Genomic DNA, 15,817 nt, shown 5'->3' with positions numbered 1-15,817 from the left:
GTAAGAATGGCAATGAAATCAATGTAAGTAAGTGAAGTGGAAGTAAGAATGAGGACGAAATTAAATTGAGGGTGAATTATATGTAAATGTGAAGTGAAAATGAGAGTGAGTGTGAAGAGAAAGTGATGGTGAATTAAATGTAAGTGAGTGAAGTTCAAGTAAGAATGGCAATGAAATAAATGTAAGTAAGTGAAGTGGAAGTAAGAATGAGGACGAAATTAAATTGAGGGTGAATTATATGTAAGTGTGAAGTGAAAATGAGAGTGAGTGTGAAGAGAAAGTGATGGTGAATTAAATGTAAGTGAGTGAAGTTCAAGTAAGAATGGCAATGAAATCAATGTAAGTAAGTGAAGTGAAAGTAAGAATGAGGACGAAATTAAATTGAGGGTGAATTATATGTAAATGTGAAGTGAAAATGAGAGTGAGTGTGAAGAGAAAGTGATGGTGAATTAAATGTAAGTGAGTGAAGTTCAAGTAAGAATGGCAATGAAATAAATGTAAGTAAGTGAAGTGGAAGTAAGAATGAGGACGAAATTAAATTGAGGGTGAATTATATGTAAGTGTGAAGTGAAAATGAGAGTGAGTGTGAAGAGAAAGTGCGGGTGAATTCAATGTAAGTGAGTAAAGTTCAAGTAAGAATGGCAATGAAGTTCAAGTGAAGTAAAAATGCGAGTGAACTACATGTAAGTAAGTGAAGTGGAAGTAAGAATGAGGACGAAATTAAATTGAGGGTGAATTATATGTAAGTGTGAAGTGAAAATGAGAGTGAGTGTGAAGAGAAAGTGATGGTGAATTAAATGTAAGTGAGTGAAGTTCAAGTAAGAATGGCAATGAAATCAATGTAAGTAAGTGAAGTGGAAGTAAGAATGAGGACGAAATTAAATTAAGGGTGAATTATATGTAAATGTGAAGTGAAAATGAGAGTGAGTGTGAAGAGAAAGTGATGGTGAATTAAATGTAAGTGAGTGAAGTTCAAGTAAGAATGGCAATGAAATAAATGTAAGTAAGTGAAGTGGAAGTAAGAATGAGGACGAAATTAAATTGAGGGTGAATTATATGTAAATGTGAAGTGAAAATGAGAGAGAGTGTGAAGAGAAAGTGATGGTGAATTAAATGTAAGTGAGTGAAGTTTAAGTAAGAATGGCAATGAAATAAATGTAAGTAAGTGAAGTGGAAGTAAGAATGAGGACGAAATTAAATTGAGGGTGAATTATATGTAACTGTGAAGTGAAAATGAGAGTGAGTGTGAAGAGAAAGTGATGGTGAATTAAATGTAAGAGAGTGAAGTTCAAGTTAGAATGGCAATGAAATCAATGTAAGTAAGTGAAGTGGAAGTAAGAATGAGGACGAAATTAAATTGAGGGTGAATTATATGTAAATGTGAAGTGAAAATGAGAGTGAGTGTGAAGAGAAAGTGATGGTGAATTAAATGTAAGTGAGTGAAGTTCAAGTAAGAATGGCAATGAAATAAATGTAAGTAAGTGAAGTGGAAGTAAGAATGAGGACGAAATTAAATTGAGGGTGAATTATATGTAAGTGTGAAGTGAAAATAAGAGTAAGTGTGAAGAGAAAGTGATGGTGAATTAAATGTAAGAGAGTGAAGTTCAAGTTAGAATGGCAATGAAATAAATGTAAGTAAGTGAAGTGGAAGTAAGAATGAGGACGAAATTAAATTGAGGGTGAATTATATGTAAATGTGAAGTGAAAATGAGAGTGAGTGTGAAGAGAAAGTGATGGTGAATTAAATGTAAGTGAGTGAAGTTCAAGTAAGAATGGCAATGAAATAAATGTAAGTAAGTGAAGTGGAAGTAAGAATGAGGACGAAATTAAATTGAGGGTGAATTATATGTAAGTGTGAAGTGAAAATGAGAGTGAGTGTGAAGAGAAAGTGCGGGTGAATTCAATGTAAGTGAGTAAAGTTCAAGTAAGAATGGCAATGAAGTTCAAGTGAAGTACAAATGCGAGTGAACTACATGTAAGTAAGTGAAGTGGAAGTAAGAATGAGGACGAAATTAAATTGAGGGTGAATTATATGTAAATGTGAAGTGAAAATGAGAGTGAGTGTGAAGAGAAAGTGAGGGTGAATTAAATGTAAGTGAGTGAAGTTCAAGTAAGAATGACAATGAAGTTCAAGTGAGGGAGAATTGAATGTAAAGAAGTAAAATTGAAAGTGAGTGTGAATTGAAAGTGAGGGTAAAGTGCAATTGCGAGTGAACTAAATGTAAGTAAGTGAAGTCGAAGTAAGAATGAGGATGAAGGTAAAGTGAGGGTGAATTAAATGTAAGTAAAATTAAAGAAAATGTTAGATTAAGTGAGTTCGCGCAATATTGTCAGACAATATTTAGCTAAAATGTTGTGCTATTATGGTTCTTTAAAGAAGTTAAGCTAAAAATGTAAAAGCCCTGCTAAGGAATAATAAAACTGTTATTTATACGCTTAAAAATGATAAATTTATTAAACAAAGTAGTTACAGCAGTCTGTTTTTTAGGTTTTTTGTTTCAAAAATAGTCAAAATAAACTTAGATAAACTTGACTTTTAAAAATTATTAATTTATTAGCATACGCACAACAATAACAGTTTCGAAACCTTTTTAATAACGAATAAATTTTACGTAGTACAAATACTTTCTATTTATGTTCCATTTCATTTGGGAGAAAGCTTACATAATTCTTTATAAAAACGAGTTTTCCACTTATTTGTGCTACAGGTAGAGCATGTATACAACAGGAATTTCGAACCGGAATGAAAATGTCGTTAAAACGCAGATCAAGCTCTGAGTTATTGATTTGCAGATGTGGATTATAATCAAATGAACGTAAAAGCTCTTGAACCATTGCATAAATAACATTGTCAATTTTTATGAAGAATTTTATGTTGCCGAAATTTTGACGATTGTTCCAGTGAATACAATAGTTAACTCGTTTTGTTTCTTTAGCGTAAAGAATGGAAGTATACTTTTGATTTTTTACTTTATATCTTCGATAAATTGATTTGACTTTATTTTTCAGTTGATCTTCTGAATATCCGGTAGCATTTCTTAAGGCAGCAAGATGTGTTTCCATTAATTCAAAATCTACTTTAGCTCCAAGTGTAGTTCCAATAGAGTCGTTATCTTGAAGTCGTAAATCCATTAAATTTTCAATGAACCTGAGAGCATTTCGAAAATTCATAGTATTTGCTAACTCCACTTCTAAATTTTTCGTTCCATGTGCCATACGTACAAGATATCCATTTCCATCTTCAAACGGGAAAGCCGACCAAGACCACAAAGGTCCCCACATTTTGACGTGTCTAGCCAGGTGCAATAGCTGATGAACATTATAAGTACATTTTTCAATTCCGTACAAGTCTTCAACTTGATCTACGAACAAATACAAATATGTGTCGGCTAAGTTAATCTCTTCACTGTTGATCTCTGATTGTAACAGAATGTGAATAGCTCTTACAAGCAGCAAGAAATGGTCATAATATTTTTTTTCCAGTTTATTTTTCAGAAGAATCGGTCCATAGAAAAGAAGAAAGGCTCTTAATTCTGAAGCTTTCCAGTGTTTTATAACTTCTAGCGATCTTGGCGTCCGCGTAACATTATCCTCAGGTTTAATATCAGACATAAGTAAGTTAATTTCTTCCTTTGTTTTTGGGCTGATGTAAAAAGCTTTATCTTTATTACTTGTATTGAACCAAAGAAACAGTAACATTTTCATAACGCCCAAAAGTACAGCGTGCATATAGTCTGGCACGAATCCTTTTGATGGGTCAAAATGTGGAATGAGAAATGTAATCGACGGCCCTTTTATACCTTTTACGTGCTCCTTGCCAGTGAAAATCGCTTTCGTTGCCTGGTTCAATATTCTTTGTTTAGTTCTTAGCGTATATTCCTTATCACTGTTTGGAAAAACTCGTTTACACCCTCTGCCTCTTCCTCTTTGATAATTCTCACCAGGATGCTCACAAGTAGGGCAACTGCATTCACCATTATACTGCATTGTATCCATACCAGCAGCTTTAGCTGGAGCATCCAATGTAGCAACTGGAGCAATCACCTTACTAGTTACAGTTTCACCTGTTTCCTTATTTTTCCAATTAACTCCATTTTCATACATTTGCCTTGTTTCTTCAACAAATGGTTTAAGAAATGATGACATCTCCGGTTTATGCTTGGACTTCTTGTTACTGTAGTATAAAGCAGAAAGAATTTGAAACCTTCTTCTATACCTTGGGTGGACATTTACAATTTGCGCTTGTAAAGCCCAAAGTTGTCCAGTGTCATTATCCGTCGGGATCCCGTCAGCGTTCCAAATTAAACATAAATCATACTTCCCCATAATTACTGTGGCTTTCAAATGCTTGAACTCATGACCAGAAGTTATATCGTAAATAATGTGATCTAGTTGCTGAGAATTGCACTCTTCTTCATATTCATCTATGAAACGTTTCAGATTCCCGACTTCGAATGCATCCTGTATGGCAGTTGTGATACTAAATTGCATAATCAAACCATTTAAATCGGAGTTCGAACAAACGTTGCAGGTTGTGTTTCGTGGGATTAGATCCAATTTACCTATATAATTAAAACATACATCACAGATCCTGTGTCTGATGAATGTTTCAGAGAACGAATGAGGCATTAATTGATTTATAATTTTTAAAACAAAATATCTCGACTTCGGGAAATTACTGGCTCCTGGTGGCAATGTAGATACAATAAGTTGTATTGTCTTGTCCAAAATTTGTTTTGTTCCTGCACTGGAAATATGAATATCCAGTATTTGGCGTAAAACATCCCCATTTGACGTGTCTGTTCCTTCATACAGTGGTAAAAATAGCCATTCACTTGTAAATTCTTTATCTTCGTCGGTGCTAATTTCAAATTCCGAAAGAACAGAATTTGCAAAAGTATTAGAAATGATTGATACACTTGAAGAAACATTAGACAGATCATTCATCCCGGAAAGTGATTCAAAATTACTAATAGACACATTTGCGTTATCGGATAATGGTTGACTATTCGAAGCGGTAGAATCAATCGAAGCAAGAGACAAAATAGCTTCTTGTAAAGCAGCGCTACTATTTGAGCCGGATCTCGATGGTGATAATAAGAGTGAATTAATACTAGTCGAAGCAGGAGAACTAACTAAGACATCCGATGTTGACAAATCATCAATTTCTACAGAAGCTCTATTACTTGAGTTTAATGTCAACGACAATGATGAGGTTGAAAGTTGACCAGTCGAAGAATTGTCAGCTAAATTATCCGATGTTGTTGACCAACTATCTTCTGTGAAACCAGAGCCATTGTCGGGATCCTATAAAAGAAAATGTTTACAGACATATAGTAATCCCAGAAATCAATGTAGCTGCAACTTATACACAATCATCAGCACACACTTTATTTTTCAACATTTTATGTTGGTTTTACGCAAAAAAATATTACACTTTAAAATTGATTGTCCAAAATACAATGGGTGTTGATAATTGTGTGCTAGTTGGAGCTTCTTTAATAACTATTGCTCTACTTAAAAATATCTTGGTATTTTGATGTTGATGTTTTTGTTAAAACCCCCAAGCAGAAAATCTATTATATTGCGGTACTGACCATCGGATTTTTATTTCCCCAACACTAGCTCGCCAATATTTGGTTCGTTCATACTGGGATGCTATTCTGTAACTTCACTTTACTCTAAATCCACTTCCATTTCACACACACTCTCATTTTCATATCCACATCACCCTTAATTTTATTTCACTCTCAGTTTCGCTTAACACTCACTCTCTCACTTCATCTTTACTTTCATATACATTTTACCCTTTTAATATTTAATTAGTTTCACATTCACTCGTTTTTAGTTCAGAATTATTCTTACTTAGCCAGAACTTTCACTCTCAATTTCACTCACTCACTCACACACCACACCACGTTTTTTTACACATTCTTCACTTTACCCTCACTGCACACTTACAGACTATTACTCTAGCACCACCCTGACTTTCTTACTCACTCTCATTTGAATTATGGGGAAGGAAAAGTAAGGGTAAAGTGAGGGTAAAGTGATAGTGAGCAACAGTCATTTGAAGTTTGAGTGAAAGAGTAAGTTTAGAGAATTAAGAGTGAAAGTGAATGTGAAATGAGTGTGAAAGTTAGGGTGAAGCGAGAGTGAAAGTGTAAGTGAGAATGAAGTAACAGTGAACCAAACTCATTTAAAGTTTGAGTAATAGAGGAAGTAAGTGATGCGAGTAAGTGTAAGTTATTTAAAGATAGAGTATGACACTAAGTTTGAGAAATCGAGAGTTATAGCGAGTGAAATGAGAGTGAGAGGGAAAGTAAGGATAAAGCGAGAGTGAAAGTGTAAGTGAGAATGAGGTAACAGTCTAGGTAAAGTGATAGTGAGCAAATGTCATTTGCAGTTTGAGTGAAAGAGAAAGTAAGAGTGAAGCGAGAGGGAAGCTGAGTCAGAGTGAAGTAAAATTGAGAGTAAATGTATGTTACTTGAATTTAGAGTGAGAGAGTAAGTTTGGGAAATCAAGAGTAAAAGTATGTAAGTAATGAGAGTAAGAGTGAATGTAAGGGTGAAGCGAGAGTGGAAGTGTAAGTGAGAATGAAGTAACAGTAAGGGTGAAGTGATAGAGATAAAAAAACATTTAAAGTTTGAGTGATGCGGGAGAGAAAGTGAGAGTCAGAGTGAAGTAAAAATGAGAGTAAGTGTAAGTTATTTGAAGAAAGAGTGAGAGCGTAAGCTTTGGGACTCGAGAGTTATAGTGAGTGAAATGAGAGTGAATGTGTGAGTAAGAATGAAGTAAAAGTGAGGGTAAAGTGAGAGTGAGCAAAATTTATTTGAAGTTAGAATAAGAATGTAAGAGAGTAAGGGTGAAATAAAAGTGATGTGAAAGACATTTGAAATTAAGAGTGAGAGTAGGAGAAAGTAAGGGTGAAGGTGAGAGTGAGGGAGAGAGTAAAGGGGAATAGAAAAAGAAGTGAGTGAAAGATAAAGTAAGAGTGTTGCGATCGGGAAAGTGTGAGTCAGTGTGAAGTAAAAATGAGTGTAATTGTAAATTATTTGAAGTTGTTGAGTATGTTTAGAGAATCGAAAGTGATAGTGTGTGAAATGAGAGTGAAAGTAAGGATACAGCGAAAGTGAAAGTGTGAGTGAGAATGAGGTGACAGTCTAGGTAAAGTAATAGTGAGCAAATAGCATTTGCAGTTTGAGTGAAAGTGAAAGTAATGTGATGCGAAAGGAAAACTGTGAGACAGAGTGAAGTAAAATTGAGAGTAAGTGTATGTTATTTTAATTTAGAGTAACAGAGTAAGTTTGGGGAATCAAGAGGGAAAGTATGTGAGGAATGAGAGTGAGAGTGAATGAAAGGGTGAAGCGAGAGTGGAAGTGTAAGTGAGAATGAAATAAGAGTAAGGGTGAAGTGATAGAGATAAAAAATCATTTAAAGTTTGGGTGATGCGAGAGAGAAAGTGTGAGTCAGAGAGAAGTAAAAATGAGAGTAAGTGTAAGTTATTTGAAGAAAAAGTGAGAAAGTAAGCTTAGGGACTCGAGAGTTAAAGTGCGTGTGAAATAAGAATGAATGTGTGTGTAAGAATTAAGTAAAAGTGAGGGTAAAGTAAGAGTGAGCAAAATTTATTTTGAAGTTAGAATAAGAATGTGAGAGAGTAAGGGTAAAATAAAAGTGATGTGAAAGCCATTTGAAGTTAAGAGTGAGAGTAGTAGAAAGTAAGGCTGAAGGTGAGAGTGAGGAAGAAAGTAAGGGGAATAGGAAATGAAATAAGTGAAAGTTATTTAAAGCTAGTGTGTGAATGAGAGAAAAAGTTAACTTGAAACGTATGTGAAATTATGAGTGAAAGGAAAGGAAGAGTAAGGGTGAGGGTATAAAATAAGAGTGATATGAAAGTCATTTGATTTGAAAGTGCGGGTGAATCGAGAGTGAAAGTGATTGTGAAATAAGAGTGTTTCTAACTCCATTTGAAGGTTAAAATGACATTGAGAGAGAAAGTAAGTGATAAGCGAGAATGATAGTGAGGGGAAGTGAGAGTGAAAGTGAAAATGATGTTATCGTCAGGGTGAAATGAGAGGGATAATGTGAGTTAGTGAAAGTGTGAGTGAAATAAGAGTGAGATGAGGGTTAAATAAGAGTGAGACATAGTGAGGCTGAAATAAAAGTCAGCGTGAATTACAGAATAGCATCCCTGTTCAAGAATCTTCATAGTCGATAAAGAAAGTCCCGTTGTTTGAATGATTATTATTATTATTGATAACAATAATAATATTTTTTGAGTTATTGTGAGAGTGGACTCTCAGAATTAAAAATAATATTACTGATTTCGCTGATACTTCGCTTTTAATGAGTGAATGTGATTAAGAATTTATGAAAATAGTAGCTTCTTGTTTATTTTGCATTGCGACAAGGAGCGAAAAATTATTTAGATTTTAAAAAAATTATTTATAATCAATGAAAATTGATTATAAATTGTATTGTTAATCACATATTATACATATAAAGCATAAAATTACTTACTTCGTCTATAAAGTCCGCATCTTCGTTTTCATCCATGCTTATTTTTGACGGTCTACGTGGATGCAAATCAGTTCCGGAGTTCTTATCCTAAAATTTGTATTAGAACTAAATTATTTTCGTACATAATTAAGTAGTAAGAAGTGTTTGATTTTTATTATTTTTTCCATTTAGGAATAATAACCATAAAAAGAAATTTATTAAAATTTAATTAATTTATTTACTTTTATTTTAATCAAAAAATTTGTTCGTTCCTTTTAATAATAATAATAATAATAATAATAATAATAATAATAATAATAATAATAATAATAATAATAATAATAATAATAATAATAATAATAATAATATAATAATAATAATAATAATATAAATAATAATAATAATAATAATATCAAAAATAATAATTAATAGTAGTATGATATTTGGCCTCTATGACAAGAATGATCAAAAATTTTATTCTCAAATAATGTAACTATTTAAATTTATAAAAACTAATAATTATAAATTTGTTGCTTATACTTACAATATAAATTATTTACACGTTGGTCTAAAAGTTTTCCACTGATTTATAACAAAGAGAATAAATTTTACTTTGAAGAAGATTCAAATTAAAATCCGTAATCACTTGAACGTTGTTAACATAACGTTTAATTGGTAACCAAGGAAACCAAGGTAACCAAGTGTTTTGTTGTATGTTGTCAAAGATAAAGTTGACATTTTCCAATTTCTTTTTTCGGTCTTTTATTACTTGGTAAAAATGGAACAATATTTATTGGAAGGCGATGGTTATTTTACCATAATTGAAAAAAGTTCAATTGCTGTTGATGAGAATGAAATAGTGGAGTTAAAGGTTGGATCAACTATCAATTATTTGTGGCCAGAGCGTGCACGACACAAAAAAAAGTATTCTGGGAAAATAGTTGGAATCTCAAGTAAGTATTATTTATCTGTTAAAAATCAAACTTCAATTTAATTCCCTGAAATTATATACTATAATTTTTAAGGTTAAAGTCACAATCGTTCACTCATGAAATTTGTAGTTAAGAAATGTTTTCATTGTTTATTTCAGCTAATGAAGCAGATTTGCTAAAATTAAAAACTCAAAAATTACAAGAAGCAACAAGAAGTTTAAAAAGAAAAAGAAACGAAAAATCCACAACAAGCTGTAAAAAAAATCAAGCACTGTCAGATGACAATCCTCAGAAGGTATTCTTATTAATATTATGATTATTACTAGTTTTGATATTGCAATTAAACAAATCTCCATTTATTATTTCAACGATTCTTTTCTATTATTAAAAATTGTTTTTAAATTTTGTTGATACTCATCATAAGTTCATTATTTCTAATAAGAAAGGTGATAAAAAATTTTATTTTACTGAATTTTATAAGATTATAAAAGAAATTCTAAGTAATTATTAAATATGATTTTCAGAAAATAAATCAGAAACTTCTGCGCAAAGAAGCAAACATTTCTAGTGCAAAGGAGATATTGAAAACTTTGGATATGGATACTTTGGAATGCTCTACATTATCTTATGCACTAAACAATATTAATATTGCTTTACGTTTAGCAAAAGATATAACACCTACCTTGGAAAAAGCTAAAAAGGTAATAAGTATTAATTTTTACTACTCTACAAATCTGAAATAGTACAAGTTCGATCAATTTTTTACATGGTTCAATAATTTACTAAATGATTTAGCACTTTATTTATTATTTATATTTTATTTTAAGCAATTTTTAAAAGTTGATAAATCTATTTTTCAAAAAAATTGACATAAACACATATTCCAAATATTAAAGTCCTTAGAAATAAGTTTATCACTGTCCAATTTAAGGAAGTGAAATTTATTACCAAAGAATTTACAATTTAAAAAATATTTTGGCCTAACCTTGATGATATTTAATTTAAATTTTTTTATTTGAAAAAATTACCAAAACGTTTGAATTTCCTTATTGAAATAGACTTTAATTACAAACAGAGCGTTTTAAATAGAAAAAATATTTAAAAATGAATAATTTATTACAATTTTTCTACATTATCGTTAATTTTAATGGATATGTGAAATTTTTTTGTATGGAAATTGACACGGAAATTCTATTGACAATTTCTTAAAAATTTTCGGCCGAATTTCCTTACGAACTGCGTGGGAAATTCAATCAAATTACGAACGAATTTATTTTGAAAATTTTTTTTAATTCTGCTCGGAAATTCGTATAGAATTCCGCACGTAATATCAGCTAAAAATTTCCTCAAAAGTTTTTAGCGAAATTTCCATACGAAATTCGTGTGAAATTTGAGCGAATTACGAACGGATTTATTTTGGAAATTTTTTATAAAATTCTGCTGGGAAATTCGTATGGAATTCCGCACGAAATGGAAGCCAAAAATTTGTTCAAAAATTTTCGGCGAAATTCCCATACGAAATTCGCATGATATTCGAACGAATTACGAATCGATTTCTTTTGGAAAATTTTTATAAAATTTCTGCTTAGAAATTCGTGTGAAATTCCGCATGAAATGGCAACTAAAAATTCCTTCAAAAATTTTCGGCGGAATTTCCGTACGAATTTCCGAGCAGAATTTTATAAAAAATTTTCCAAAATAAATCCGTTCGTAATTCGCTCGAATTTCAGCCGAAAACTTTTGAGGAACTTTTAGCTTTCATTTCGTGCGGAATTCCATACGAATTTGATAGGAATTCTGTACGAATCTGGCCAGATTTCTGAACAAAATTTGTAAAAAAAATCGTACGAATTTCGTAAGAATTATTTTTACCTGGGAATATAGAAGCTATTTAAAAAAACTAATTTAAATAGCAAGATAATTCTATATTTATGTTTTTGAGTATACATTAAAATTATAAATAAACTATATCATTGTTATACATTTTATATAAGTATACTTCAAAAGTAGAATTATAAAAAATTTTTAACGAGAAATAAAAATGTACCTAACCTAAAATTAACTTTCAACATTTGCTTAATTTTTGAATATTGACAAAATTTGTAACGAATTTTTCAATAATTTTTTATAAATTTATTAGATTGAAGTTATTAATAATACGTACAATTTTAATTTTGTTATAATATTAAAATATAAAAATTGTTTCAGTCATTAGAAGATTTCCTGTCAGATCAAAGTTCGGAGCTAATTCATCTTGATACCGGTGAAACGTCGACTTTCGTCATTCATGGACAACCTTCTTCTTCGAATCAAATACAGTATGATCCTTCGACTGAAAATCTGCCACGACCTGTCTTTGAAGGGCAGACATCTTCTTCGAATCGAAAACAAGATGATCCTTCGACTGAAAAAATGCCACGACCTGTCAATGAAGGGCAGTCATCTTCTTCGAATCAAAAACAAGATGATCCTACGACTGAAAATCAGCTTCGTCCTTTTATTGAGGGTCAACTTTCTTCTTTGACTGAATATCATTCTACGATTGAAGAACCACCTTCTAATTCTTTAAGACCGACTTTGGACAACCATTCTGAAGATAACATTTTAGAAACGGAAGATGATATTGACCCGAACGCAGTTAATAACACAGACTTAAATATTTTTTTATTTACAAAGCAGACTGCAAATGATCAGGTAATATAGTGCATAATAGATTTAGCAAGAAGTCTTGCGTATAGATATTTTCATTTCTCTTTTCGTTTTTTCTTTTCGTTTATTTTTCTTCTACCTTCTTTATTTGCTTGTTTTCTTCTTTTGCTCGGTTCATTTCCTTCCACCTTAATTTTTTTTCTTCAGTCTTATCAATTCCTATCCTTTATCCTCTTTTATCTTTGTCCTCTTTATTTTTTCCACCATTTTTTAATTTTCTTTCCTCCACTATTCCCCGTGTAGAAATTTCCCTACTTCGCCTTACTTGAAAAGGGGCGCTGATGAGGAATTAGTAAAGTCAACCACACTAGAAATTTCTAGATAGGTGATAATCGGGCACTGACTAGAATGCCCTCTTTTTCAGATAGGGAAATCTAACTGGATCTATTTATGTCCCTTTTAAATATTTCAATCAGGCCCTGGCTAGAATGCCTCTAGTTGAATTCACACATTCTGATATTCTACTCAGGCACTGACAAGGCGATCTAGTTAGAACCTGTCTATTTTTCCACATCATCACCTGATAATCCAAGCGTGACGAAATTAGACATGTCCTGACGAATTTTCCTAGTTTGCGTCTCACTTTCGAAAGGGCATCTATTCAGGGCCTTATTAAAGCCTATTTTTAATTTCTACACGGGTCTTTATTCCATTTTTTCTCTCCTATCTTGCATTTTCTTCCTTCGCACTGTCAACTTCAATTTTCTCTTGTTTCTCTTCTATCGCTCTTTTCTCTCCTTTTATGTCTCTTCAATGTTCTACTTTTTTCTTCCCTTCTGCTATTCTCTGTTAAACCTTCTCTGTTCTCTATTCATACTTCTCGTTTTTTATACCTATCTCTTTTTGTCTCTCTAAATTCAAAAACATAAGAAATAATGTCTTTAAAAAACCTTAAATTTCTTAAAATTCGCAATTAGACTAGTACTGTAATTCATTTATAAAAAATTCACTACAAAAACTGAACTCTCTTATTAAACCATTATGCCATAAATTTTTTAAGTGTAATAGTTCCATAATTAATTAAAATCAAATTTTAGGCTGTCGAATTATATCCAGAGAGTGACCTTTACATAGACAAAACTGCTTTCAATGATGCAAAGAAAAAATCAACTTCCCAAGCAATATTATGTAGATTTCTTTTAATTTCTACAATTAAAGAAGAGGTTCTATTATCTAAAAGTTTGTCAAAAGAAGAAAAGGACCAGAAACAAGATGCAGTTAATAAAATTTTAAGTAAGTTTCTTATGTGATCTAGGGATCCCTTTTTAGATCTAATTCACCTTCTTTTCCTTTATCCCCCCTTATTATTATAATAATAATTTATTTATTATTATTTATTTTTATTTATTTATTTATTTATTTCCCCTTATTATTTTTTCGCTATAGTATCAAAAGCACATAAAATATTATACTTTTCTCCTTTTACAAATAAATATTCTATTTTCCACTATTATGTCAGTTACTACCAGGATTTCCGGAAGTTTTTAGTAAATTTCCTCAACTTATCGAAATGTCCCTCTTCTAGTAAATTTTTCCAGCAAGTGTGACAATCACAAAACTATTACGCATTTTACTTTTTACTTTCCGCAATTTACTTTACACATTTTCCATTCCATTTTTTTCAGATTCCACATTCCACTTTCCTTATTCCGCTTCCTACATTTCTCATTCTGCATTGCTCTTTTTACATTTCGCATTCTACTTTCACTTTCCGCATTACACTTATCACCTTCCACTTTTTACATTTCGCATAATACTTTTCACTTTCATTTAATATAATTTCATAAATTAAACCAATTTTTTACAGAATACTCTCGCTCGTTTGCCAAAAGAGTGAACTGGAAACCCGTAGATGACCAGATTATTAAATCAAGCATTCGCAGTAAAATTCGCGAGATGAGAAACAAAATGAATTGAAAATGTTTGTGTTTTACTCTAAAAATTGTGTTCAAAATGTTTGGATTTTCAAATTAAAATAGTTTTTTTGACATGTTGATTTTAGTGATATTTTTGCTATTTTTATTCTCTATTCTGCAAGATATGCATTAAAAAATATGAATCACTTTTCCTTTCAATTGTTCCTTAATATAAAATTATGTGATTTATTTCTTAAAACACAAAATTACGCATTTATAAAACTGTCTTTGATTTATTGCATTTAGAGTACCTACGACTCACGTTTTCATATATATTACATTCACATATTTACATAGAATCAGTAGACATGGTTAAAAATTCTTGCGCATTCCATACAGAGGGATGTAGGAAAATTGAACTGTTAAAAAGACAAGACCGGCAAAATTTGGCAATAGTTTATAGCTAATTTTTTTGTTAATGATTTTCATAGTTTGAAGTCAAATCCCTTAAGAATTGGCAGGAATAAATTTCTACATAGAAGATTACATTGGTACTTTGTTGTTAAAATATTTTACATTTTGAGTTCAACTTCTTTATAATAAGTCAACCAGAAAGTATCTCAACATTAGACGAATAATATTATCTCAAAGAAGGCATCCTGCAACGACCTGAACATCAATTAGAAAACTGGGTGTTCCCATGGAGAAATTTCCCTACTTTGCACCGTTTAAAACTGGGTTTTAGCAAGGACCAAACTTGCGCGATTTTGTTTTTGTTGATTTTTGTATTATGAGGTTAACTTTTCTCAAAAAATTGACCGGAAATGACAAGAACATCTGTGTGAAAACTTTCTTTTTGACCATTTTAGGTTAACTTCACAAAAATCGATAAAATAAAATTATCTGAACATCACTTTTCCGAAGAAGCCAACCAGAGAAACCCCGTTTTGTTGTAATCTTTCCCAAACAAGTTGATGACTATTCTTTAATGACTTATTGATCCCTAAGGAAGGGGTTTAAAAAAGCTATATTAAATTTTATTTTTAGGATGGTATATTTTATTTACAGATTTTGTAAATCATTCCTACAAATCCGCATTAGGGAAAATGTAACCTACTTTTTTACCTACCAGGTAAAAGAAGGACCTATAAGGGCACCATAAAGAACCGTTACGATAAGTGTTTATTTATACCAATTTTGGACAATTTTACATACAGGGGGTCGATTCTGTAACTATCCCACTCCCACTCTCTCTTCCCACATTCCGCTTCCCACTCTCACTGCCTACTCCCACTTCCCACTCTCACTTCCCTCACTTCCACTTTCACTTTCACTCTCACTACCCAACCCACTTCCCACATTCCACTCTCACCTTCCACTTATATTATTCCACTTTCTATTCCGACTTTGACTTTCCATATTCCACTTTACTTTCTACTTTTAACATTCACACTCTACTCTCACTTTTCACTCCAATTTCACACTTTCACGTCCCACTTCCACTCTCACACACCACTCTTACTTTTAAATGAAAATACCTGATTAACGATTATGAGTGTAAGGTTGAAAGTGTGAGTGTCAACAAGGCGTAAAAGTGAAAAGAAGATTATAAAAACTAGAAGTTAGGAAGTCAAAGTGGAAGATAATAAGTGAGAGTGGGAAGTGCAAAAATACATAATGTAGGAAGTAGGAGTAGGAAGTAGAAGGTATGAGAAGAAAAGTGAGGTGTGAAGTAGAAAGTGTGAAGTGAGTGAACTAGGAGAAGGGGTGAGAAGTAAAAGTGGGAAGTAGAAGTAGAGTGGAAGTGAGAGTGGAAGTAA

General features: G+C 31.8%; 1 protein-coding gene across 1 annotated transcript; it reads left to right on the top strand.

Annotated features, from left to right (window-relative positions):
* The first annotated feature begins 9,043 nt into the window (after nt 1-9,043).
* Nucleotides 9,044-14,058, top strand: LOC122507641. Its single transcript, XM_043620456.1, has 6 exons — nt 9,044-9,453; nt 9,591-9,727; nt 9,957-10,133; nt 11,641-12,126; nt 13,179-13,374; nt 13,949-14,058. Exons 1-6 carry the CDS (start codon nt 9,279-9,281, stop codon nt 14,056-14,058), a joined length of 1,281 nt encoding a protein of 426 aa, XP_043476391.1. The 5' UTR covers nt 9,044-9,278.
* The last annotated feature ends 1,759 nt before the right edge of the window (nt 14,059-15,817 follow it).

Source organism: Leptopilina heterotoma, unplaced genomic scaffold (genome assembly GCF_015476425.1).
Source record: "Leptopilina heterotoma isolate Lh14 unplaced genomic scaffold, ASM1547642v1 Lhet_493, whole genome shotgun sequence".
Classification (NCBI taxonomy): domain Eukaryota; kingdom Metazoa; phylum Arthropoda; class Insecta; order Hymenoptera; family Figitidae; genus Leptopilina; species Leptopilina heterotoma.
The sequence above is the reverse complement of the archived record's forward strand: the minus strand, read 5'-3'. Positions and strand labels throughout refer to the sequence as shown.